The following is a 27,811-nucleotide window of genomic DNA, read 5'->3' on the forward strand; positions in this document are numbered from 1 at the left end:
TGTATTGATTGTGTGTCTTCTGGTTAATAAAAAGAGGCAGAGAACATTCTTCCCTGAGAGATGGAAAAGAGAACTCCTTCCAAAAAAATGACTGGTGGTACATACCATTGAAAGTCAGCTCCACCAAATGACCTAGGGAGAGAGCTTCAGCTGCTGGTTCAAAGTTCTGCCTGAAGTTCAAACCACACCCTACATTTCTGGAAGACCAGCCTGACCCCTGACCTAACAAGATAAGGGGATCTGGGAGAATAGGCAAGTAAAGTGTCACAGAACACGAAAGGATGGTCATAGCGGGCCCTATTGTTGAGCGCCTTACAAGTCATTGATCCACTGAACCCTTAAACTATACCAAGCACTACTATTATAACTGCACTTGTTTTAGAAGTTAGGTATCTGAGGTACAGAGGGATAAGGAGCTCACAAAAGTCATACAATCAAGCAACAGTGGGGTCAAGGAATCAGGCAGTCTGATCCCAGAGCCCCGACTCCCAACAGAGAATGGAATCCTTGGGAACTCCACCTAAAGGCAGCAAGAGCCAAAGAAGAGTATTTTGCATGCTCTGGGAACAAAAATCCTTACTTCAGATATCATCCCTAATCTCATAAATAATTATCCCAGCTGAAAGTGCCCACGGCTATTTATTACCCAGCCAATACTAGTTTTTTAAGGGAAAATGCTAATCCAATGTCTAGTGCAAAGGTTGAGAACTCTGTTGAGGTCCTTGGAAACAGAATTTAAGGGAGCTGACAACAATACAGGAGAAGAACTAGATGAAAGTTTGAATATTTCCTTAAGATATGATTACATAAAATATCTAAATTTTAACTCATAAACAACTGGAAAGTGTTGTGTTGTTAATGTCCATACATAAGGGTTCTGAAGCTCTGCACAAAAAACATTAGCATTCACCATTCAAAATGGAAGGCTCTCTATAAAATGTCAAGAGGTTTTCCCACTCACTTAAGAGAAATATCTTCACCCCAAAATACAAGTGAGTGTTGATTTTCCACACTAATGGGAAACAAGGATAGCCTGGCAGAAAGCTCCCTAAAAACCCCATTTAGTCAATATCTTTTTATCTGTTCTCGGCTCCTAATGTGTAACCAAATGACCTGATTTGAGTTTCATCACCTCTCCTTTCTCTAGTCACACCAACCTGTTGCAAGTGCTAATGAACCGTGAGGGCAAGAAGCCCAAAGTGGGATGCAAGAAACAAGGCATAGGGATGACATAAAAGAGATAAGACAAGAGAGGCGCTGTGGTGTGACACCACACCTTCTTAAAACAAGTCTGATTTCCAGCCTAATTTCCACACAAAGTATGACATATATCAGGAGGATAAAACCTACCCATATGCAGAAATACTAAGAAATTCATTCATTCATTGAACAGCATCGCATAAGCATCTACCTACTGCCCCCCACCCAGGGACTACAGGGGGGCAGAGGACAGCTGCAAAAGGAAGAGAGGAGAGGGGAGGAACAGTAAGAGAGGGGGACAGAAGGAACAGAAGGATCACCTCTGCCCTTGGAAAGTGGACAACTCCAAGAGGAAGACAGAGTGGGCCTCTGGGAAATACAGTCGTGCTCTAACACTGGCCTCTGGTTGGTTTTTTAATGTGATTCATAAATCATTCATTTTATGACCCTCCAAGAGATAGGAACAATATGTCACCACATAAAAAGTCCACACAAACATATCTAGAACAGCAAATGGAAATTTTTACTTACAAAGATTATTTGGGAACCTGCATGCCATTAAAGATCATACTGCAACAAATACAATAAACTTCAGGACTTCTTTTAAACAAGGGACTATTTAAAAGAAAACCAGAGGCCCAAAATGGCATCACGTGGGTTAAAGCCTCAGGTCAGCAAGCCAGGGCTGGATCCCTAACCGAACTGCAGTTTCAATCTCCCCAGAAATGTTAAGTCTTAAAATATCAATCAGGAATTTTCTGAGACGGATCAGTTAGACAATCCGTCACCTGTGCCTACACCATCCCACAAAGAAAGATGAGGTCATTGGCATAATAAGACCCCTGCCATTCCCCCTAAGAGAAGAGCTTGCCTGGAATAATCCTTCCTTTTCTTTTCTGTCTATCTCTCTTGCCCCACCCTCCTTCCTGTAAAAACCTTCCATTCTGTACAACTCCTCGGAGTGGCCTTGTCCTTGCTAGAAGAGATATTCACTTATTCATGAATTGTTTCATAAAGCCAACTAAATCTTCAAACTGACTGAGTTGAATTTTGGTTTTTTTTTTAAACAAGAGGCAGAGTACTGAGGTTGGAAAGTTCTAGACTGTTCTAGAAAGTTCTAGAAAGTTCTGGGTAAGAATCCCTGGGTTCTAGACAAAAGGCTGCCGGTAACAGCTACATTTGCTGAATCAAGTCACCAAACCTCTCTGGTCTCAGCTGCTTCTCTGTGAGTGAAGAAACCCCAACCATGTTCTCTAAATTCCTGTCCAGCTCCATGATTGTAGGATCATGATTCTATTCCATGCCTCTGACCAATGGCACATCTCCGGCCAGCTAGAATTTCTTCAATGGATCTCATGAATGCATAGCCCATTTTCTAAAACTCTTTCCCAAGAGTAATAAAATATGTACAGATGAGCTGGCAAAAGATGGCAATACTGCCTTTCAGTCTGCTCAGCTCTCCCTCCCGTGACCATGACCGATTCAAAATGACAAACACCCATTCCATCACAGAGAGCTGTCAGGGAGGGCCATTGTGTTTATAACGGCTAACATGACCTGCCCACAAAAAATAAATAAATAAATAAATAAGTTGCTTCTCTAAAAGAGGCATGAGAAACAGAAGGGGAAAAAACTAGAGGGAAGGCAAACAAGAAATGGAGAGACAAAGGAAAGGGGGGAAGTACCTCTTTGTTTTGGACATTTTCTTAGTTCACTGGCTCTACCAGCAATAATTGAAGCAGAAACCTGAACAGAAGAAAATACAGCTGAGATATCAAAGACAAAGTAAGCAGAATTCATCTACTGTGTCTCTCTGCCCAGGCTAGTGCACATGGCTGCAAAGAGCTCCAAAGCAAATGAATGATTCTGGAATAAGAGACAACTAGGATATGGTTTAAAAGGAATAGAGGTTCTTTTGCACAGAATGACTTCATCAAATCCTTAAATATAGTCAGTGACCAGAATTGTAACTCTTCTGAGTAGAGACCAATAGCTCTCTTAGGTGTGGAGGTTAAAACTGAATCTTCAGGGTTACTCTTCTTTGACTTTCCAATGAACCCAAAAGGAAGCAAGCTCAAAGAACAGTCCATTTTTTGGTATGGATTTCTAAGAAGACACAGTAGATCTCTCTTTGATGTAGCCATGACCACAGCTGTAGATGGTGTCATTCAGAGACACAAGGAACACATGGGACCTGTATCGAGCCACATGCCATATGGGTCTCATGGCCAAAGATGATTGGGTTGCTGTGTGTGATATGCCTTTGTGGGGCCAGGGATTTCATAAGTTTCAGGAAGTTCTGGAGTTCTGATGTGCTACTATTATCTCTTTGACTAAGGTTAACATATGCAGTGCTTTCTAGAACCCTCCTGTGTCCCAATCCCCCCCCCCACGCATCTTTGTTACAAGTATTTTCACCGCATAACTAATCACCCATGAGGCGATTTTGTTGTAAAACATAAAATCACAAAAGTCAGAAGAGTGACATTCATTAAAAAGGACATAATGAAACATGAAAAACGAGTAACAAAATTAAAAAGACTTTATTACAAATTCAAAATATTTGATTGCACTCGAAATGTAGAGTGGAGATTTATGTCAACCCTGTGCAAATAACAGATGTTATTTTGTGGATCGCACCTAGGCACTTGTCTTCAAAGCTGATTAAAGAGGTTTTCCTTTTCTCTTTTTTGCTTCTTGATTTGTCTCCTCATTGTACTTTTTCCTTTTTTTTTTTTTTTTTTTTTTTTTTTTTTTTAAAATTTCCCCCTTCCTTAAAAGAGGCATCAGTTTCCCCATACAAGGATGCGTATTTGTAAAGGAGCTCTGTTATTGCATTGTGAAAGTCTACACTGCTCTTTATTCTTGACATATGTCACATGTTCATTGATAAGATATTCCAAAATTCTATGGGAAATGTGTGTTCAAAACTCTGTGCCACTATATAGATTATTATGAGGGTTAAGATTTATATAATTATAAGAAAATGGAAGCACTGGGGCACCTGAGTGGCTCAGTCGGTTGAGCATCTGCCTTGGGCTCAGGTCATGATCCTGGAGTCCTGAGATTGAAACCCATGTTGGACTCCCTGCTCAGCAGGGAGTCTGCTTCTCCCTCTCCTTCTGACTGTCCACCCCCCCTCCTCTCTCTCTCTCTCTCTCTCTCTCTCTCTCAAATAAATAAATAAAATCTTTGAACAAAGTGGGAGCACTGTGTCAACAGAGAAAGGAAACCAAGCTGTCAACCCATTTGATAAAACCAAACCGTCAAACAAACCACTGTTGATCCATTTTCTTTTATCTTTTATGGCAAAACTGCTTTACAACCAATTATGCACTAAAAATGTTTGCAGCAAAAATGCTGGCAGCAAAGATGCTTCCAGTCGATGTACCTAGAACCCTCTGGAACACCCCAATCTCTTTCTCCTGACTCATCTCCTGGTGTTCCTTTGCCCACCTTCTAGCAGCCCATTATGTGCCAATTACTTCCCAACCAGCCATGCCTTTGCTCATATTGTTTCCCGCCAAGAACACCCTTGTCCAGCCCTGTTAGCCCAGAGAAATCCTAACAGCTTCTCCACTCTGCTACCTCCACACAGTGTGCCCACATCTTCTCAACCCTCTGCACACTGTATTGCAATAAATAGTTACATAGGTTGTCCACCTGTTAGAGTGTGGAATCCCTGAGAGCAATAGCTAACATATAGGAGGCAGCCAAAAGCTCTTTTGAATGTATTTAAATCAAATTCAGGGGCACCTGGGTGGCTCAGTCGGTTAAGCAGTTAAGCATCTGCCCTCAGTTTGGGTCATAATCCTGGGTTCCTGGGATCAAGACCCAAGTGGGATTCCCTGCTCAGTGGGCATCTTGTCTCTCCCTCTCCCTCTGCCGCTCCTCCTGTTTATACACATGCTGTCTCTCTCTTTTTCTCTCTCAAATAAATAAATGTCTTAAAAATAAGATAAGTAAATAAACTGAATTTAATTAAGTGAATTATATGGAGCTAGTTTCATGATATCCTTAAAATAACTAGAAATACCTTAAGAGGTTAGTAAATCAGCCCTGATACGTGTTTAATTGTCTGCCCAAACTTCTCACAGACAAGAAGAGATTATAAAGCAGAAGAAATTTCAAGTTTGGATAAGTCACTTCCAATTTGCCAGAATTTTCTAAACTGCTCTCTAAGGGTAAGTTAGAGAGTAAGTTAGAGAGTAAACTACTCTCTCTAGAGTAAGTTACTCAACATGTAAGTTCATTCCGTGTCACTTTTCCCCCTCTGAAAATAGGAATAACAACATTTTCTGTGGCTGAAGAATTGATGCCACTAGATAATGTTTATGAAAAAAATAAATATGTAAAAATTCTGAGTGGAGATGCTGATGTAAATCTTTAAAACCTATTTTGAAATAAATATACAGTAGTCCTCTAATAAATGTAGGACAGTGAAGAGATTTTAATAACTATGCAATCCTTTTTTTTAAACTATGCAATCCTTGACCTCCTCGTTCACATGCTACATGAAAACTATAGAAAATCCCATCCACTCCAACTTCGAAGGACCTAACAATACAAATTCTTGACATTTCAGGAAATAATATTAATTTTAAACAAGTAATTAGTGTGGTTGTGATTTTAAAAAAGTCATCATCCTTTAGAAATGCATACAGAAATACTTACAGGGGGAAATGCAATTGAGAAATCTGCATATTAGAACACATGAAGTCATTTTATTATTCCATTTCTGTAAAAGGGTTTGCAAACTTTCACAATAAAAATTCAGAAGGCAATACTCCTCTTTTCAAACCCTCTACTGGATCTCCAGTTGATTCAGAGCAAAAGCCAGAATCTTCACAATTGCCTACAGAGGTCTTATTTACTCCAACCACCACCCCCCCGCTACACACACACCCCTACCTCCTTTCCTATTCACCTCCAGCCTCTCAATTCCAGTCATCCTGGCCCCTCTGTTGAATACACACCAGGTATGCCCCTGCCTCAGGGCCTTTTCACTGCTGTGACCTCAGGCTAAAATGTTTTTCACTGGGATATCCCCATGGTACCATTCTCTTCCCTATTTCAAATCATCGTGGAAAGTCACCTTCCCAATGGAACCTTTGTTGATTTGTCTGATTTGTTCACTGGTCTGCTCACTGTGTCTAGAACAGTGCCTGACATACAGTAGATGGTCAATGAATATTTGTCGAATAAACCAATGAACGAATGAATGAATGAGCAATCTGGGTCAGCCATCCAGTGACGCCAGGTGGAGGTCTCACAACGTCATCACAGTGAGGTCAGAGCATGTCAGCCAACTGCACTGATCAGTTCAAACCAAACACCAGACAGTGATTTCAGTGGTCCAACGTGGTACCCAGGAAGTCAGCAGAGTACATACGGCAAAGTTTTCTAGAGCCTGAGAGTGAAGTAGCCCGAACACCCAGCAGATCCCTGAGCTGACCCCCACCTCCACCAAGCAGCTGGCCACCACCATCAGCTACCTGAGCAACGTGATGTACCAGGCCTACAGCCATCCTGCACCCTCTGGAATGTCAGGACGTTCTTGAAGACCAAACCCAGGGATTACAGACCGGTCAGCAAAGGCCTACCCGGCCACCTCACCCCCATGGTGGCCCGCATGCAACGTTGGAAGTGCTGACCTCCCGCACACATGGCTGAGAAAGGCAAGCCTGGGGGTTCTGGGGTCACGGACTCTCTAGAACAGACATGCTCACCAACTCTGACCAGGATGGAGCAGAATCTGCTTCCACGAGGCTCGGTTCATTTGTAGAATCAAAACGTGCTACGCATTAGAGGTCTACCATTTGAGAGACATTTTCAGGTGATTTTTTTTTTTTTAACAATCTGAGCTTGGACATGGAATGAATAAAAGCTGAGACGTGGGGAGGGTTGGGGGGAACAGCTACGTGCTGTTACTCCTTGGAAACGTCAAGGTCTTGAGCTCCCTAGCACAGTCCCTGGCAGGACGTCACTCGCATCTGCAGTTTCCTCTCTCTTCCGGACGGCAGCGGCCATCACGTCCTCCGGTTTCTAGACAGTATCTTCCGGTGGCTTTGTCTAGACAGCAGACTCAGAAGGAACCTGAAATCTCTGGGAATAAAGACTCAGATTTCCAGTGTGTCCCCCACTTACTCCATCCTCATATAAGACTCAGCCTTGGTCAGAGGAGAATCAATATCATGTATCTCTATTACCTTTATAAGTGATATTTATAACTTTTTACATTTGGCTCTGAAATACTTTTCTTGATTCTTCGGCTACAGTTCTGCTAGATATAAGCATGCTACGAAGCCAAAAGCAAAAAAAGCGAACAAACCAACGTTTGATTTGCTGCCTTTCCATTCCCAGTTCTCTGCTCAAGCCTGGCTCCCATCCAGCTGGGACAGAATCACTCAGCCGTTAGTCAATGGCCTCGGCTACCACCAGCTAAAGCAACACGTTTCTCAAGAAGCTGAGAACCCTGGAGAAAAACCTGTCCAGCCCCTGCTCCAACCCTTCCCTCCCAGCTCCATCTTGGAGTATGACTCTGGGAGTTCTTCAAAGTCCCTGGGTTGGGAGAGAGTAAAAGGAACTATTTCCAAGGCCTTGGAAATTCTCACTCACACTCCGTTCCCTGTGGTCTCACTTATAAGCCTTCGGAGACTTTTCCCCCAGAAAATTACACACATACGGTTATCTGACCTATACTCAGAAGATTATTGGAGCATTTCCTTATCCCACTGACTCTAGCGTATCTCCTTTTCACCACCCATAGCCTAGATTTTTTTTTTTTTTTTTTTTTTTGCAATCCCCCTTGAATCCATGCACTGGAGATCCCCTATGCCACATACCATTCCCACAAGCCCCCACGTGGAACCCTGGTCTTCCAAGCCACCATGGCCAAGCTCAAGTCCTCTGCTATCAACTTGGCCACTCCCAATGTGCTGCAAACCAGAGGTGGAGAAGGGGAAATGCAGATCTGTTTACTGTGTTATCTAGATAGAAGTCCTGCTTTTTCTTCTAAATCTTTCACACTCTAGAAAGCATTTCAGGGAATTCTTTTTCCAAATGACTCTTTTCTCAAATCTAATAATGCTACAAAAGTACAAGAGAATTTCCCCCCAAGACAACCAAGTGTTGTTTCTCTAGCACTCCCTAGACTACTCCCCTTAACGAAAGTTACCTAACTGGTAGCTCTTTTAACCACATCCTATTTCTCTTGTAATTTTATAATATTACATTGTAATATCTGCCCTTGTCTTTTGTCTATATTTCCAGGTAACAGAATGAACAGATATGTCCTTCTTTGCTTACTCAAAACCTACATGCTTCATTAAAATTAACGACAAGGACAAAAATGAGTGTGTGAGTTCTATACTGGCCTGCCTCCTTTCCTGATAGGAAAGACAGGCAGGCATCTGTGTGCTTGCTAGAAGGGGGAGCCATAAAAAAATAACCTTCAGGCTTCAAAAATGAAACACAGTAAACAGTGAAGCAACATGGCTAGTCCTGCCAGATTTAACCAATAAAAATGCAAGACGCCCAGTTAAATTGAATTTCAGATAAACAACAAAGAATGTTTTAATGCAGTATTACCCAGGACACAGTAATGCTCAAAATTTGTTGCTATTTATCTGAAACTGAAAGTTACCTGGGCATCCTATAATTCATTTGGCATTTCCAAACATGATGGGTTTTGAGATTTTATTTATTTATTTGACAGAGAAAAAAGAAATCACAAGTAGAGAAGCAGGTGGCAGGGGGTCGGGGCGAAACTACAGAGTCAAGCTCTGGACAGTGGGAGCGTTCATTATAATGGGCTTCACTGCACTCTTCTTGTCAAGAGACAAAAGTGTGTTTTGGACAAAAATTGGGCCATTTGTAGGTGCATCCTGTCTTAGGCCAATAGGATATCACATTAAATTAATGTTCACCTATTTACTAAAATTACCTAGGAGGTTAAAAGACTAATGTACCTTCTGACTCACACAGCTTATGTCATTCACAGTACTATCTAGCAAAACACAGGCAGACATGTGGCTTTAATTGATCTTTCTCACTTTCTGCCCCCCCTCCCCATGCCCATCACTCTCCTACGTGTAGATCCAGTTAGAAAGTTGGGGCAAGTCCTGACTTAGAGAAAGTCGCCACCGACCTACTCATCGTCTCTGTGCACGGCACTGCTTGTCCGCAAGGCCGACAAGGCACAGAACACAGGGCAAACGCCTCTCAAAATATCACTGCAGTCGTTTTGTTTTGAGCTTCTCAGTGGAAATCATTTTGCTGAGAGCATACCGATAGCCCTCTCACAACCGATTCCTCACCAGACAGGAAAGAAGGAAGAAGGGCCACCTCAGGAAGTCTGCAGTGGCTTCCACCACTTCGAATTATTTTCCCTGCATACATATAAATGCCATAAAATGTTAATAAAAGCAGATTTAACTTCTACATGATTCTCTTTACAGTGCTGAGAATTATAAGATTAATACTTTCTTTTTATATATTTTCACTGGCAAGTGGAACAGCTAAAGAGCTGTTAAAATTCATTAATAGCTCCATAACATTGAAAGAATTAAAAGTGAAAAAAAAATATAGGTTGGTATAATTATACATCCTATCCTGATCGATATAAATTTCTATAGAATAAACAGTGTTAAGTGTTCTCGGGTTAGTACGGTTGTAACCCATCAGCCAGGCATGTCCTTCTGTAACAAGTTTATCAGGAACATGAATTATACTTAGGACATACGGTTCCACCAATTGCCATTCTTATTAAACTTACATTTCATTTCCTGGAACAATATTAAACTACAAATTTAATAGTAAACACTATATAACCGATGTTGGGTTTACTAATTAGCTTCAAAGAAGATCCATGTTTTTCAACACTGGGACCATTTAAAAAAAAAAAAACATTGTAACCTGACTGCTGGGTCAAGTACAGATTGAATTTTTTTTTTTAATTTTGCCAATACTAAGGTGAAACATCTATTATAAAATAAATCAAGTTCCATTTTCACATTGGTAATTGAGACACAAAAATAGCACCCAACCTACTTAGAAATCTGAAAGGATTCAGTGTAAGTTCCCAGAGAAATCTAGTAATTCCTAACCTTAAAGCCCCAAACACAGAAGGAAGGAAAACAAGAAAAGAAATCTTCAATCACAAAGTAAATAAGATATAGTTATCAGAACTAAAGGGGAATAATCAAAATGTAAGTACAGGAAGTAAGTTTCCACTAGAGCCTTAAAACTGAAGTGGCAAACCAGGGTTACAAATTCTCACTCGGACCAGTTAGACAGACGGCGCGTCCAGACAGACGGGCGGGGCCTGGTACCCTCACTTCCCCCATCGTTACTGTTCGGCAAGGTCAGCAGCAGACATTCCTTCATTCCACTCGCCTTGGGCTTCCACTCCCCACGCTAGCACCATGACAATGAGGACAGCATGGCCTCTGTGTCCTCCGCGAACATGGGCCGGTCATACCTCCACATGTGAAGGATGACATCATGGGCTGGAGGCGACATGGGTTCTTGTCCTGTTCCACCTGCACTCGCTGACATATTTTGGAGAAGCACTTCCCCTCTCTAGATTTTAATCAATAGGCTTGGGAAATATAGAGGTAGGAATACCTCGTGCTTATGGCCCTGCCTTGGTTTAAAATACTGATTTCATGATTTTTTTTTTTTTTCTGCATAAAGAGAGGGTTGGGCCAAATGAGCACAGTAATTCTGTCCAGATTTAAAACCACTGGGTAGGTTTCACATACAGAGAAAAGCATTGGGCTGCTATCAGGAATTCTTTGTAGGATGTTGTTCAATGGATCCTTCTGATATTAGAAGAAAAAACCATCCTCCTACTCAACAGAAAAAAAGAATGTTAAAACGTGCTTTTAGCAAGCATCACAAAAATGCCCATAAAACTAAAAGCAGCAGCCCAGGGACATAATCTAGATTTAAGCATTGTCACAACTAACTATAAAAATATTACAAGGAATTAGCAAACCAACTGCCAAGTAAATTAAGCTCCAGTTAATTTTTCTGCACACTATAGTGCGTAAAACTTGAGCTCCAGAGTCCAGCCTATAGACTTAGAATCCCGAATGCTCCAGTACTGACTTATTACCAGCTATGTGATCATGGCAAGTCACCGGCCCTCTCTCACTCTTAATTTCTTTATCCAGAAGATTAGAGTAATATCAGTACTAACTTCTAATGGTTAGGATAAGGTGGTAACAAGATTTTCCACTTAAGTCTTTCAGCAGGGTCTCCGGCGCACTCTGCTCAAAAAATTTTAGCAAATGGTAGTATTAACGTTATTTCCCAGATTCTTAGCAACTTACTCTCATTTGGTTCATTTACCAGTTTGGCTCTATAAATCATCGAGCAGTTATTCTGGGAAAGAACTAGTAGGGAGATGCAGGGAGTATCCGGGAACGAGACACGGTTTCACTTCACATCCTGCCCTGCCCTTCTTTGCCTGGTTAAATCCTCTTCCCATCAAAGCATTTGGACCTCTGCATTCATAGTTGGGGGCCCTCCATCAAGTTAAGTGGCCTCCACAGTTTTCCTGGTAGTCTCTTCTTTGTGACAATTCTTATTCCACTGTTTTTTAATTGTTTCTACATTTTACCATCTTCCTCATTCGTCTATCGCAGCGAAGGTGTCCAATCTTTACAGCTACCATGGAAGTCAGTACACGATCAACATTGAATAAAATTTGCTGAGTAAGTGAATATATCCACTAATAAATAATTCCATTAAATTACTCTAATCTATAAAATTAATAAAATTCATAGAGAAATTTATCTGCGACCATCCTATGTCTATTTCCATATTGGAAACACCCAGAAAATGTGCAATGTGTGCACCACGACCATTTGAGAGAACGCCAGGTGAAAAATCCAGTGGGTAGAGGTTGACATTTGAGCTGACCACCTTGACTTCTGGTCTACAGAAATGGGACAAGAGGAAAGGTTCCCATTAGAGATGGAAATGAGCGTGAAGAAGTGGGGAAGCACTATTTAACTATGAGTTTGAACAGGAGCTTCATGGATGAGAGGAGGAAATTAGTCTGAATCAAATTACAAGGGCTTTGAATGCCACACTCTGGACTACGCATGTGTTCTGTGACTAGTGAGAAACTTCTGAAAGGTTTTAAGCAGAGGAAAGATCAGATCAAGGACATACGTTGGGTAGCAAATTGAAAAATCTGAGTTTGAAAGCTTGAAGGCTGAGAAGCCAGTCGGGAAACTTCTTGCACCAGTAACAGAGAGCTGGCTGTGTGTGGAGAACAGAGAGAATGATGTGAGAGACATTTGAGAAGAAAATTCTTGTCCGCGTGTTTTAAGATGTCCTAAATGACTGATACTGCATTTCCGGGAACTAAAGCTGTTCAGAATTAAAACACTGGAACCTGTGAACACTTCTCCAAGTTACCTGATAACTTTGCTAGCCATCTCTCAATGTCAAACGTTGACTTCTCAAAATAGGGCTAGCCCGGTGATGAGTGTTAAGGAGGGCATGTATTGCATGGAGCACTGGGTGTTTCACGCAAACAATGAATCATGGAACACTACATCAAAAACTAGTGATGTATTGTATGGTGACTAACATAACGCTAAGAAAAAAAAAAGAAAAGATCAGAGTTGGACTCGTTATAGAAAAGCAACTTGTTGGGGGGAGCGGGGGGTGGGAGGTGCACCTGGCTGGCCCAGTGGGTACAGCACGTGACTCTTAATCTGCAGGTTGTGAGTTCTAGCCCCATGTTGGGTGTAGGTTATGTAAAATAAAATCTTTAAAAAAAAAAAAAAAGGAAAGAAAAGAAAAGAAAAGCAACTTTGGTTTCATCAATCACAACTGCTGAGCACCAGAAACAAAGAACAAAGAACCAAAAAGCCCAGCACCATCACAGTGATAGTCCCTCACCGTGCGGGACCGAGAACTTCTACTGCAAGTCATGTGGGCACTCGAGTGTGCCCATGTTCGCTTTTGAGCCAAGGAGTTGCATTTCTATGTGTTCTGAGATTTCAAGGACGTGCTTTGAGCTGGACTCTGGGCAGTCCTGTGGGGAAATGAACAGCCATGAGACTGAACAATGTGGAAAAGCCTCACCAAACTGTACCCTGGGCATTCATGTCCATTTTCTTTACCAATATAGGAGTCTTCTAAAATGCAAAATGTTGGAGAGGGGAGGCCTAAGGGGAGGAAGCATTCAAAATAGCACAAATTCTATTAGCTAAAAAAAAATTCCGTAAATACCTCATGATAGAAAAAGAGTACACAAGGAGAGCTTTAACTAGGCTTTTGACATCAGAGACTCCGGGGCACTTTCTAAACATGCAATCTGAAAATTTTAAAGGAATCAATTAACTGCACTGATATTTAGGGGCTTAAAGTTGTATAAACAATGCTCGAGTCTGGTGGGTGGCAACTATCAGAAGAATTATGGGAAAGAGAATCCTGAGGCGGTGGAGGGAGGGGTGAGGAGGAGGGGAAAGGTGTGCAGGTCAAGTCTTCAATCACCATTGATTATCTAAACCCTCAACAGAAATCTACATCATGCAGGCTAACCGGCCTAGGCATGTGTGTGTGTCCTAACCTTCAATTTGTCTGCTTTGCATCTAGTCAACATCCAATGCACCTGCCTACTTCAAACTTTATTCTGGGAGGAGGAGGAGAAATTAATGTTGCTGTCATTCTTCTTCCTACCTCTGCCTCTGAGACCCATGGGGCCCGATGAACGCAGGGTTTAGAAGTCAGGCAGACCAGGGTTTAAACAGTCCTCCGCGGTGGGGAACACAGCAAAATCACCCAGGGGATTCCTAAGTCATCCTTGATTCCAATGTGCAGGCAGGGTTGAAAACCCACTTAGCAGACGCACTAGCACGTTAGCTTCCATCCCTCTTCCTTCTCCGGGCTCCTGTTTTCCAAATCACAGAGAAATGCCTTCCCTGCCCTCTCTCCATCATGGCCCTCTCCATAAACTGCTAACCTCGACTTCAAGTATTTCCCTCTCTGGGACTGCTTCAGTCCACAGCACCTAATGCTGCTCACTCTTTTTATTGATTTACTTACTTTTACTTATTTGGAGTTTATTATAATTGCTTTGTTTTGTGTTTCTAGCATAGCACCTGGCATAGATTAAGCATTCCAAGAAAAATTGGCTTCCTGCTTCCTTTAGGTTGGAAAATGTAACTTCTAGTCACAATAGGGTATTAAATTTGGTCCCTCGAAGGCAAAACAAAGACATACAGGGAAGTCACCAACATTCCAGACTCTTAAAGAGCCCTTACATCACCTTCTTCAAGGTAGAGTTGCCAATTCCCTTCCAGAGGAGTTACAAAAATAATGGCTTGCTATGTGCCGGCCATGTTTTAAAAGCTTGATGTCTATGAACTCATTTAATCCCACAACAACTGAAAGATGTAGGTCCTACTTTGATTGGCATTTTACAGAAGAGTAAACTGAGGCACAGTGAGCCAGAGATTACAAGCAGGCAGCAGTCAAGTCAGAAACAGAAGCTGCCTGCCTCCCAAGCCTATACTTGAGTCCCTCTATTACACACAAGCAATCCTCATTATTTGTGGTAGTTAATGACTTTCAAGTCTCCACAAAGAGTAAATTAGTTACTACTACACCACTGTTCTGAAGGGAAATACAGCCCTGTATTTTTTTATAAGCCTCTGATCATGCCATCTCCACCAACCAATCAATAGGTAGCCTCATTTTATGTGTGTTTCTGTTTAAAGATATCTTATTTAACGTGTATTATTGATTCATTAACACTGAACCCACAGCCAACAGCATTAGAACTCATGCCCAAAGTTTATCGAACACACGTGTTTTCTACAGCCTTGATCGGACACATCACAGCCTTCTGGTACTCAGGAACATTAGGAAGCACTTCAGCATTACGCTTGGGAGTCATTTTCAACAGCAAAGTCACCAACAAAAATCCTGGAAATGGAAAAAAAAAAAATGTGGCACTACACAGATCCGAACAGGGCACTTGTTTATAGAAGAGCTGACACAGGAAGGCAGAGTATCACCTTGTTTGACCTCAGCTGGAAGCATGTGTGTCAGATGACTCAAATTTTTCACCACTCTGCCCACATCTGTGAATGACCAAGAAAGGGCCATGAGTCCTGATGTGGGGGTAACCATAAATTTGAGCAAGTAGGCAAATTCATAAATATGGAACCTGCAAATAATGGGAATCGACTGTACTCGGAAAACCCACTGGACTCCCTTCCACTTTTATTCCTAAGGGAGGGAAATTCACAAACTGCCCGCATTCCTGAAGATCGACTGCTGGGGCGCCTGGGTGGCTCCCTTGGTTACGCGTCCACCTCTGGCTCAGGTCATGGTCCCAGGGTCTGGGGATCAAGCCCCACATAGGGCTCCCTGCTTGGTGGGGAGCTTGCTTCTCCCTCTCCCTTTACTTTTTGCCCTGCTTGTGCTCTCTTGCTCTCTCTGACAAATAAACACATGAAACTAAAAAAAAAAAAAAAAAAAAAAATCCCACTGCTGAATGGCCATTCTCCCAGTAAGCAACCCGAGCAAGTCAGTATACCCGGTGTTTCCTACCTACCATCAGCCATCCACTCAGCTAAAAGCTGCTCAGAACATCTGTGTGCTACACCCTTCGCTAAGAGCTGAGAGAAATGCAGTGAGTGAACAAGACGCGGTCTCTCTTTGAGCCAGTGCTCAGGGATTCCTCCTACTTGAAATCAAAGGGAGTTCCAAAGGTCCCACAAGTTTTTCAGATAACTACAGAAAATAATTTCTCAATGTAACTAAATTGTATCTTGTACTCAAATTAGAATGTACATCCTTTCTCTCTGAATTGCTTGGAATGTTCCAGCAGAAATAAACACAACCATTTGTAAGGTCTTCCAAAAAAGACAGATGTAAAAGTTAACATAAGGGATCCTTAAAATCAATCATGTTTCTGATAATGTCGTGTTGCGCAAATTCTACAAGAGCAAAACACAAACACAAAAAAACAAAGCGCCATTTAAAATACTTTGCTGATACAGGTAAAACAAATTATGGATACACCTATGCCTGTTCGAAAAGAACAGGTTTTTTTTGTTTTGTGTCCGAGGCCAGAATGGGAAGTTCCAGTCCGCTTTAAATGCCTCATGTAAATTCACATGGGTCTATAACCCCTGAAACCAGGAGAAAGGGGCCAAGGCTGACTTCATTTAACCCTATACTAAATCTCCTTGCAGAAGACCATGGCATTAGGACTCCATCCATTCACACAAGGAGATTACTGCAACTGTGTGCTAACACGGACACCTGAACTGCCAGGAATACAGAAATGCATTTCCTTTCATCTATGCCACTGATGAGCTACACAATTTGGGACAAGGTAGCCAAATGAATGAAGACATGAATGAGCTCTCAAAGCAATTCCATTAAGTGAAAATTTCTTCCTGGTCTTTTTTTATTTTCTTTTTCTTTTTCTTTCTTTCTTTCTTTCTTTCTTTTTTTTTTTTTAATTTAGAGAGAAGGAAAAAATGTTTTGAAAACTTTTAATGGAGTTAACACTACTCTGGGTTATTCTTACATCACTGGCTTTCCTGTGCTAGATAGAAACTCTATTGAGCCACGTTCCAAATTTCATTAGAATAACAGATAAAATAGGTTAATAAAGAAATAAACCAAAAAAGGTGGGAGAAAAAATCTGGGAATACACCGATGGAACAACTAAAATAGGAAAAAAGAAAAAAAGCAAGCAAGCAAGCTTGATAGTAGAAAAGAAGCCAAAAGGAGTTTAAAGCACATAAGAAAATAAAACAAAGAAAAAAGAAAATACGAGAATGGACTACTACTAAAAAAAAAAGAGAGAGAGAGAGAAATCAGCAGTGGAAGGAGGAAGTATGCCAATGTAAAAATTACTATTTCTAACATCAGTTTACTTGCAGGGAATTAAAAGAAAATTGTCTTTTATTTTCCGGAGTCTTAGAAAAAAAAATCTCAAGTCTTTCTATGAGAAAAGTGAGTCCAGTTGCCAAGAACACTGGCCAGGAAGTAATGCCCTGCACAGCCGTGTTGGCTGGCTGTCGGGGGCCCTCCACGCGCTGCTTCGGGGAAGAGGCAGGAGCCCCAGCCCACGGATGCACCCTGGGGATGGACGCAGGGAGCGGGAGGAGGCTTTAGAGCTTTCCAGCTCCATGGACCTGAGAATCTGGACACTAAGCCATTCGCTGCCTCCTAGGAACTGACAACATTTGGGGAGCTCTTAAAAAAGAAGACCCTACCTGATTTTCTCCAGGACTTGTTCAGAAATATCTAGCCCCGAACATTTCTGAATTTGCTTTATTAGCTTTAAGTGAACTTCTAAAATCTTCCCAAAGCATAATTCACAGCAAGTAGAAAAATCACAAGACAACATAGCCTACTCTCTCATCCATGATAACACATTTCATTAAAGTAGTTGTTATGGGAGCAGACTGGGGGACCCCGTTTTGTCCCCCCAAAAAGGAGAAACAAAAAAAAAAAAAATCCAGACTTGTTTGGAGCTTTCTTTTTAAATCTTCTGTGTAGTACTTCTTAGATGCACGGTATTAATATCACTGATAATATCATTATTGACATTTTGACTATTTCTTAAATTATAACGACACACAACTACGTGAAGTACATTAAAAGGATTTGATTTCTGCCTAGGAAAAACATCCCCAGGCTCTATAACAGACATCCAGAATCACCACCCCCCACCCACGACTAACACCAGTACTCTGTGGCCACCACATCAACACATCAACACCCTCTCCCGCCCCGCCACCACCATCACCTTCCTCATCCTCACCACCGTCACATCAGGATTCCTCATGTCCCTTACAAGTGCCAGCCAAACCATCTCTTAGTTGAGCTAGCTTCTTGAAATGATGACTTTACCAAACCACATAAAATTTCATCAGTTGGGACTAAAGTCATTGTCCTTTCTATCTTTCTTCTATCTAATAGGGTCTGAACATGCACACGTAACTGAAAGTGTTGCCCATTAATGTGAAGCTTCCCTCGTAATTCCTAGTAACATTCTCCAGGGTGCAGAGCTCAGGAATTAGGATGTCTTCCCCAAGACATATCATAAAGGTGCTTCCCTTAGCCTCCAGCCCACCGAGGTCCTCAGATTTCCAAGGGCAGCAGGGGGCGATGGGTAATATTCTACAAGTGGAGAAGGGAACAGTTCAAATATATCTTTTTTTAAAAAAAAAAAAAAGGCATTATCTGTCCATGCATGGGCACAGTTTAAAACATAAAACAAAACTATTTGATGGCTCGGATGGTCTGGCTCCCTTCGATGAAATCCCTCACAGTTTCACTTTGTGTTTGAGTGGATTGTATTTTGGGGATTTATAAAGCATCTTTCTCTGGAGTGTGCATCTTGGCTCTAAACAGTGGTGGTCATTCTGTTTTCCTTCTTCAAAAAGCAAGCAGAGTCTTGAAATTAAGCTAAATGACTAATTTGTTCTACCCATTCAATGGATCCTGGAAAAGCAGGGAACACACTTAGCAAGCTGTACCACGCGCTGGGTTCATCTAAAGTTACATTAAAAATAATACTGATGTCACAGGGAGGAGTCAGATGTTTTCATTTTGTGCTGCATGTGTATTTTAGAAAAAAAATATAATTATAACTCATATATTTCCTGATGTAAAACTATTTTCACATAATCAGGGTTTTAATTTTTTTAATGTATCTATAAATAAATGGTATTTAGGATAACCCAGGCTGCAAACACATGTTGCAGATGGTGGTAAAGATTTTATTCAAATCTGACTTCCACAGAAAATGATTTCCCATTATCATTCATTTATATTTGTAATGAAGCTCCTGACCATTTAAGTCTGTTCTTTCCTACTGTCTTTTAGTTTACAGAAGCACCGGAATGAATATTAATATGTGAAAGAAATAATGGAATGCTGAATGCTTGTGTCCCTTATGGGCTGCTTCCCTATGCCCTATTCCACTTAACAAAATTATTAATATCATTAACAGCAAGTGTGTCATCTTTTACAGTTTTTCCTGGTATCTGTTGTTCTTGTCATTGTTGCTTTCCTTCTGTCTTTCATGTTCTCAAAACAATAAGAAACCCAAATGCTAAACCTGAATTTTCCCAAATTAGGGATGTCACATCCTGAGTGCATGCACAAAAGCAATCTAAGGATCCAAATTAACTGAGTGTGAGAAAGAAGATTAGAATAAGTGGCAATTATCCCACAGGGGACTTTCTCCCAAACAGGTACAAGCTCCATGCAGTAGGTGAAAATGAAATGGGGATTCAAGATGTGAATCCGTTTTTCAACCTAAAATATACTCATTCCGGAGACAATATGCGGCTCCTTCGACTATTCTTAGACCAAAACAAAATGTCAGGGGAAGAGTAACAACTTAAATGAATGAAATAAGTAAGAACAGCAATAAAGGGTGCTAAAATATCATCTACATACAAGGAAAGAATGACTAGACACTTGAAAACTAGCTCTTCAAATCTCCCCCTAGAAATGAACCTTAGTTAAAGGTGAGAAATTGTTTTTAAATGATCACCAACGAACACGCTATTCATTCAGAATATGCATACAGCCAGCAGACAAATTACTAAGACATTGATTTTGAGGCTAAAGATCTGTGTGCTTGTCAAGTTTGGGGGTATGGGGAGTGAGGAGGAGAAATGCATAAAATTTAGCCTTTAAGAATATGGGGTAGTAAAACTGAAATGAACACGGAGCACTAAATATTTAACTTGAATTTCTAAAAACATGGTGGATATAATATGTTATCTTTAGTTTTGTTCAAACCTCCTAAGTTGTTTGAACACTGAAAAGGAGTTGAGTATAAGAGGACTCCCAGGCACCTTCAGTCATGAAATTTTAGGTAAGACACATCTTGGAAAGTCACAGCTCGCCTGTTTACAAATATATTCCCTCCCAACAATTCGTTGGGATGGGTGACAATCTTTCTCACATTATGGTATGCCCAGGGCAGTTTGATCGATTACATTTCTTTGTACATAGATATGGCTGCATATTGTGACCACTAGAAGAAAGTCACCGTTGTATAAGTTACTGTCGTATCTTAATGCTAAATGATGTGAACTTCATGTAAATTCTTTAAACATCCCAGTGGAACATTCAGGTAGACAATCCATAAGACAACACCATGTTACAAATGGAAAAGTTAAGAATCAGAAATAATAAACCTTTATCTAACGGACCTGAAGACACCAGCTAATTTTGAAGGAAAAATAAAATAAAGATAATCAAAATACTTTTTTGGTTTGTGTAACTAAAACAACTAGCCACTTACCCAAATTCTGTGTCTTTTATCGAGCACAACACGTTAGGCCACTAACTTTCAAACATCTATGGTAAGAAAGACATTTTATTTAAGAGTCGGTACCTACGAGTGTGTATAATTAAAACAAATTTTCAAGAAACAAAACCCATCCTTATGAAATACCATGTGTTCTGGTACTTTCTATTATATTCTTTTCTATTTTACTTCTTAAAAAAAAAAATGTTCCAGACTCACTAAGGGATATCACATATATGTGGATCACAACAAGCACTTTGCAAACACTGCTTTCAACCCCCAAAACTTTAGTCACGACTGAAGGTAACAGACGGTTTCTAAAAGAGCCTAATCAATTTTTTTTTTCTTTTTACCCAGAGTTATTCAGGCAGGGAAACTGAGCGGGCAAAAATATTAAATAACATCTGTCCACTTGAAACAATACTGGGTACAGAGTCCTCTCTTCCTCTCTGGTTACCCAGAGGCAGAATTTAAAGAGTGAGGACGTGATAGGAAATAAACTACAAAGGAAAAATCATCGTAAATCTGAGTTTCCGCATTGAAACCCATGTGTATGAGTTCTTAACTTTATTATGAAAGTTCTACATCGTTTTTTTTTTCATTATTCTAAATATATTTGAATACCATCTAATGCAAAAAGTTTAAAATGGGGCATATTATAGTAATATTATTTGCCACAGGGATGATGAACAATTTTGAATTAAATGTCCCCTCTTTATTTGACCATGCTCGCTTTGTAATTATTAGCAAGGCAGTAAATAATTCGCTGAGGAGCAGTCTCATTAGTACCCATTGAAATTCAGGAGGATTAATTTGCAATAAAAGAACTGAAAATTAAATGGAAAAGAAAATAGTTTCTGGAGTCCACTATAAGGTTATGGAATTCACATCATACCAAGTGCCTTTCTTCACATCAAGAAATTTAAAAGGTTGTATGAATAAAACTTAATCGTTATATTTTGTTCTAACACTCCAAAAAAAAAAAAAAAAGGCGAGAATAAATTCTTTTTCTTTCCATTTTAACCCTGAATTAAAACAAGGAAAATTAATTTCAAAAATACCAGCTTTTTGAATTTTGTTGATTCTTTGCCTTTTAAGTAATAACTCAGTCTGAACCGGTTTGGCTGTGAGATGATGCTCCAAAGTCCTTTGAGGGGCCGAAGGACATGGGGTACGTTCAGATACCCCAAGAGTGTTCCCCTTCGGTATCCTCTGGGGCCAACCTCTACCTCCTTCCTGTTTCTTCTGCTCTGAACATCTCTCTGGAACTAGAACACCGAATAGAAAACGGTTCACAGCTTGGACTGCAGAAGGGTCCAGCTAGAGGTGGGAGGCAAGTGCAGACACCAGTCTACAGTCTCCGTGTGCCTAATTCAACGCGCAGCCACCTGGGCGCCCCAGAGTACAGCTCGCCATTGGGTACCTAGGGCACAGGTGTTCATCAGAATCACCCATCTAAGTCCCCCCCCCCCCCAGGTCCATCAGGAAGAGAAGGCAGAAACTGTCAAAAGGGTAATGGGAGAAGGGAGGGGAAGAAAGCATAATCCTTGGGGATGGGGTGGAAGATATAAGGACACAAAACACTGGCCACTTAAGCCACAAACGTGTTCCTGTATGTCCTGGACGACTAACACTTCCACAGCGACTGAAAGGCGCGCAAGGAAGCAGACCGCGCATACCATTCCCGGGCACGCTCTGCCGGGTAGGCCAGAAATGTAACTTAGCTGGCAGGAGAGTTATTTCAAAACACTCTGGGATTCCGCCTGTTTTAAACTCACAAGACACCCATAAATCTTTGGCTGTCAGAAGTCATACGCCAGCAATCTGCTCCAGCACGGACCCGGACAGACAACTCAGAAATCAGAAACTTGTTAAGACTCATTCAATTCCTCTACGGCTCTTTGGAGGGTTACAAAATTCAATCCTAAAGCCTCCAACTTGGGGTGGAAAGGAAAGGGGGGAAGTGGGTGCTAGCACTTTTTGCTAAAACAAAATCATTGTCATCGTAATAATAGCGCGCATAGTTCCAATAATAAATTCTAGATGAAAGGAAATTTCGCGAACACATTAAAACAATTTCAAATAATAAGAAGAATGATAATAAACTCTGAACTCCGCTAACCCTACACACCTCTATCCTTAAATAAAGACTCCAAGAGCTTTGTGTTTATTTGCTCTGGGGTGTTCCCCCCCAACAAATGACCGCCGCTTTGTACGATTTTCCAAAATGAAATTAGGACGCCCACGGGTTTTCGGATCTGCCTCTTATGCAGATGAAAGGGGTGTGGAGAATAGAATTTTCTTTAAGCTGCCAGGCAAGAGAACTTGGCTCTCAAAAGCAAGATCCACAAACCTTTTCCCCCCACCCTAAACCCCCTGCCTCTGCCGGGCCTCCAGACGAGACGCGCGACTCCCATGGCCCAGCTGCCGGATGCCCAGTCCCAGGGCCTAGGGCCTCCCGCGAGGTCTCTGCCGTGCGGCCCCCTCTCCCCCTCTTCCCCTCTCCCCTACCGCCCGCGGGGCGCGCAGCTGCCACCCCGACGTGGCGCGGCGGGCAGCGCGGGTACCTGTAGAACGCGGGAGGGCCAGCCTCGTGCACCGCATAGCCGCTCGGTTCGTTCTCCAGGTAATAGGGCACCTGCTGGCCGTGGGGGTGCAGGAAGGGCGAGAGCTGCGGCGGCGGGTGCAGCAGCACCAGCGGGCTCGGAGACACGCTGTTGAGCGGCTGGAAGCCCCCCAAGCCGTTGGCGCCGAACGCCGCTGCCTCGGACCCGGGGCCGTAGGAGAGGCCGGACTGGCCGTAGACCGGCGCGGAGGCGGCGGGCGCGGCGTTGAAGTCGTACGCACCGCCCTCGGGATAGTTGTACACGGCGGGCTTGCTGCTGTCCACGTACACCTCGCCCAGGGGCCGCTCCAGGGGGATCTTGAGCTGCGGGCGGTTCAGAGGCTCCAGCTCGGTCCCTTGGATTTGATGCAGCAGGGCCATTCCGGACGCTTTCGTGTGGAGGGTCATGGTCATGGTCAGTGGCCGCGGGCAAGGTGCGCACTGTCTCCCCTCCGGGCAGAGGGCTCAGCAGCCGAGCGGCCACCTAGAAGAAGAACAAAGCCCGCGGTTAGAGGCAGTGCCGCCCATGTCCCGCCACGAAGCGAGTTCTGGCCCTGTCCGGGGAGCCGGCCGGTCGGGTGGAAGCCGGGCGCCCAGACGCGATCAAGTGCAGCCCGGCGCCAGCGCGCTCAGGGAACTCCTGGGCTCCAAGAGTCTCCAACTTTAAGTACTGATCTCCCGCGCTCATATGCATTACAAAGGTACTGGAAGCCGGCCAGGGGCTGTTGCCTCGCACTGACATTGGTTTAAACATCACTCCAGGCGCAACTCGTTTTGGAGGGATCCCAAAATGTAGCTTCCCTGAACTTTACTCGAAGTCGCTGCGGGAGGGCGGGGGCGCAGAGGGATCTCCTAAAGGTGGCCCGGGGAAGACGAGGTTTAAAACAAACTCGCAAGACTAATCCAGGGGCCGGCTTTCTCCACGTGCTGCCTTATGTGCCCCAAGCCAGACTCTTATCTATCTCTGTTTGTCTCTCTTTCTGTTTGATTCACTCTCCTCGTTGGCTGGAAGTATGTAGTGTGTACATAGAATGACCCTGGGGAGGGCCACTCTGTAACTGAGATATGGCAGATAGAATGGGCTGTGGGGCTGCCCGTGCTGCCAGCGGCAGACAGCTATATTTAGCAGCTGCGGGGACTGAGAGGAGACATCTGGGGAGAAGGGGGGCGGGGGAGTCAAGGTGTACCTATAGGAAGAACTGTGCTTTGCAAGCAGAAGAATGGTGCCTGCCCTCAGTTTCCTCATCTGCGAACTTCCCCGAGTGGTCCCTTCTAGCCAGAACCTTCTAAGATGCTCCCAGCCTGACTGGTATGTTTGCACTGGACCACACTACTGTACTTGCTCCCATTATGAATTCTCATGTGAATGATGATTCACAAAAACCTTTGGTTAGGCGCGCATGGGTGTCCGTGTCTTCCACAGGTTATGCAACCAAAACTTCAGAAAGCTTAATATGAATGATGACCTTTCCATACAAATGTAACCCCAGGTCATTAACTGAATCCTTGGCCCCTCTGTTACACTCTTATTCTAACCAACAAATTTTGAAATGCAGTGCTACGTTTCTTTTCTTTACTTCTGCAATTCGATTCTGCGTTCACTGCAATAGGATATGCAGAATCAAATATTCAGATGAAAAAGGAATAGAAAAAAGTTTTGAACTGAATGAAAAATCTAAGCCTATACACACAAACAATATATGTATGTACGTACACACGTGGGATATGGTAAATATATTGTGTACCCACAATCCTGGAGAGTTTATACTTTTTAATAAACTTCCTTTGCAACAGCCTAATGAGTCTGATACAACTATCTTATATGACCACTAATGCTTTGCTTTAATTGCTATCCCAAACACCCAACAGAGCACCTAACAAAATGTTCATGGCACATATAAATGCCACGGCTGCTGTTACCAACAGTAATTTTTTTTTAATTTTTTATACTAATAAGTATATGTTTCACCTAGTTCTTACAAGAACAAACAGATCATTTTTGGACACTATGCAGATGTAGTTGGTTTACAATGAAGACAAAATTGAGCTTAGCATCAATAACCACAGATTGTAAGCAAAGAAAGGGTTAAAAATACATTAGGTGAATCACAGATATTTCTCTTTATGGCCAGCAACCATTACTTTCCAAAGCAATTTTTTTACAGATGATTTCGTTTCCATAAATCACACTTTCAATTTTCAAATGTCTTTTTTAAACACATGCAAAAGCACTTCATAGGGCTCTTAAAAATCAGCACCCGCCAAATTGCACATGAATTACACAAAGAATCCTCCAAGTCCTGGGAAAAAAACGGAGATACACACACAAACCCACTGAAAACAGCGAATCCTCATCTCCCTGCTAGGATACAGACACTGGCCAGAAAGGTAAGTTGCTTTCTCAAGATGCTAAAGCTACAAAAAGAGAAATCAAAACAATCCTACCCTGCTGGATCAAGAGCGTCTTTCCAGAAATGTTCCATGGGCTTGTAGAAGTCAAGGGCTGAGGCAGTGAGAGGGAAGGAAGGAATGTGCTCGCATGTGCGCGTAGCTCCGTGTGTGAGCGAGGCAGAGCGTGTGTGGATGTGTTTGTGTGTGGAATGGCAGGGATCCGGGAAGCAGCCAGTAGGCAGGGCACTGGGCAGCCCCTCCCGGCAAACACAGCAGCTGGGCGGCAGCGCTGAGCTGGATGAATGGCAGTGGGGAGTGAGGGGAAGCTTGCTGTCTGCTCGGGTGTGCGGTGTGCGGTGGGGGGGAGCGGAGTGGCACGGCCAGAGTCAGCCTTCTTGGGGGGGAAACAAAACCCCAACCCCGCTTGTTCCTTATCCTCGGAGCCTGGGAAGCACCCCATCCTTTCTGCTGCCGCCTTAAGCAAGAGGGAAAACAGGCTTGCTGTAAATCATAGGCTTATGGCTAAAATAGAATGCCAGTCAAAAGTGTATAGATATCAAATTTACAAAATGTGACATGGGCGGTTTTTCCTGAAGAATATAATTTAACAATAAAAGCCTTCTGGAATACACTTGGACCAGATGCCTTGCTGGCCCCGGCCCCCCCACCGCCCCCCACCCCCCCCACCCCAGTCTCTGAAACAGACACACTATTGCCGTGCCTCCGATTGCACCAGGAAACCAGACTTTGGAATAAATGTTTTGGCATTCTAGGGATGTGTTTCCAGCTGAAATGTAATACTCCTCCACCTCGTTAACCAAACCCACAAACCTTTCCACGAATAGCTCAGTTGACTGCTTTCTGTAAACATACAGAAAAAAATATATTATTAAAAGCCTGGGGTATGAAGATAAGACAAAGGTGGGTACCTCTGTTTTAAACGGATTTTAGGCTTTCTGGGTGTACTGGCATTGATCACGGAGAACGGGGGGGGGGGGGCCTCGCATACCACAGTGGTGTCCTGGATGGACCCACCTGGTCCTCAACTTTTCTCCCGACCGTGGTACTGACACACAATAATGAGGTGTTCTCTTTGTGCCCTCACCCAAGGTCCCAGGACACGGGACACCTAGTGGAACCTTTGTTGCCAGACATTAGTCATGGCCTTGGGTATTAAATGACTCTAATCACAATGCCAGGAGTGGCCGTCTCTGGCCCTGGGACCCTCTGCAGTAACCAAGATACTATGAGTGGCTCTCCAGAGCAGTACAGAGAAAAAAGTTAGAAGTTTTATACATATATATATATGTATACATATGTGTATACATATATATATAAAGAGTTATAAAAACTTTAATGTTGTCATATTGTAAATATAAATTTCATGTTTTAAAAGACCCCAAACACTGTAATAGTGGAGCAGAGAGGCAATCCCTACACAATCGGCTGTAAAGGCAAATATTGAAAAGACAGTACCTCTTTGTAGGTGACAGTGGTGAATCCTAATTCCTCCTTAGGTCAACAGTGGCCACCCATGCACTAGGCCAGTCCAAAAATGTGGATGTGTAGGAAGGAAGAAGGGAAAAAAGCAGGAAAAACGAAGAAGACTATAATAATCTTAGTAGACTTTGATCACTCCAAGACCAGCAGGCAAGGTCAGTCCACTAAAGGCAGTTTTCTTGAATGCTTTCTCTCCAGCATTCTCTTCCCTCTTCCTGGTCAGATTCATCTCCCAGGCTTGGGGACGGGGCTGGAAGACGTCCTGCAGCTTGCCAGTTTCCCTTCGCTTCCTCGGCAAACCACCCAGCTCTCCCCTCAGCCCTCTCCTCGAGGTCACAGGGCACCTGCTCCCCCCACGGCCATGACCGCGGGCATTGGCAGGGGAAGAAGGGTTGGTCCGGTGCCTCTCCCTCCAGCTCCACCGCTGAGTGCACCTCCGGACCCGCTTTTCCAGCATCTCCCGGGCTTTTCTGGCTGGCTCAAATTATGAGTCATCACTCTTTCTCCCACAAACATGACGCTCCTCTCAACTATGGGCTATGCACAGCATCACTGTCCCTCCAGTCAGAGCCGCCAGAAGATCATCTCTCAGACTTCTCTGCCGGCTTTCTCTCCCTCTCTCACCTTATTTCTAGATGTGCTGCCTTCCCCCTCCCTCCACGTTTCCATCAGGCTTCTTCAGCCCTCATTACCTGACTTGTAAGAGGCTCCCGGGGAACTATCTGCCTCTTCCTTCTCCCTACGTCTTAAATTCTGCTGCCTTTTAGCTCCTGGGTTCTTACTGCTTTAGG

General features: G+C 42.8%; 1 protein-coding gene across 6 annotated transcripts in view; it reads right to left on the reverse strand.

The window, feature by feature from the left end:
* Window positions 1-27,811, reverse strand: part of ESR1 (estrogen receptor 1) — a 412,487-nt gene that overhangs the window by 274,705 nt on the left and 109,971 nt on the right. For 3 of the 6 annotated variants that reach the window (XM_004753574.3, XM_004753571.3, XM_004753576.3), the window contains exon 2: window positions 23,092-23,613. In XM_004753574.3, coding sequence (XP_004753631.1) covers window positions 23,092-23,543 — 452 coding nt within the window. In that variant the 5' untranslated portion in view covers window positions 23,544-23,613. Of the gene's footprint in view, window positions 1-23,091; window positions 23,799-25,574; window positions 25,790-26,996; window positions 27,523-27,811 lie in introns of those variants that run through there. The other 3 variants (XM_004753573.3, XM_004753575.3, XM_013056742.2) reach the window with 3 other exon arrangements.

This window comes from Mustela putorius, unplaced genomic scaffold, assembly GCF_011764305.1.
Source record: "Mustela putorius furo isolate JIRA1106 unplaced genomic scaffold, ASM1176430v1.1 tig00000450_pilon_pilon_pilon, whole genome shotgun sequence".
NCBI lineage: Eukaryota > Metazoa > Chordata > Mammalia > Carnivora > Mustelidae > Mustela > Mustela putorius.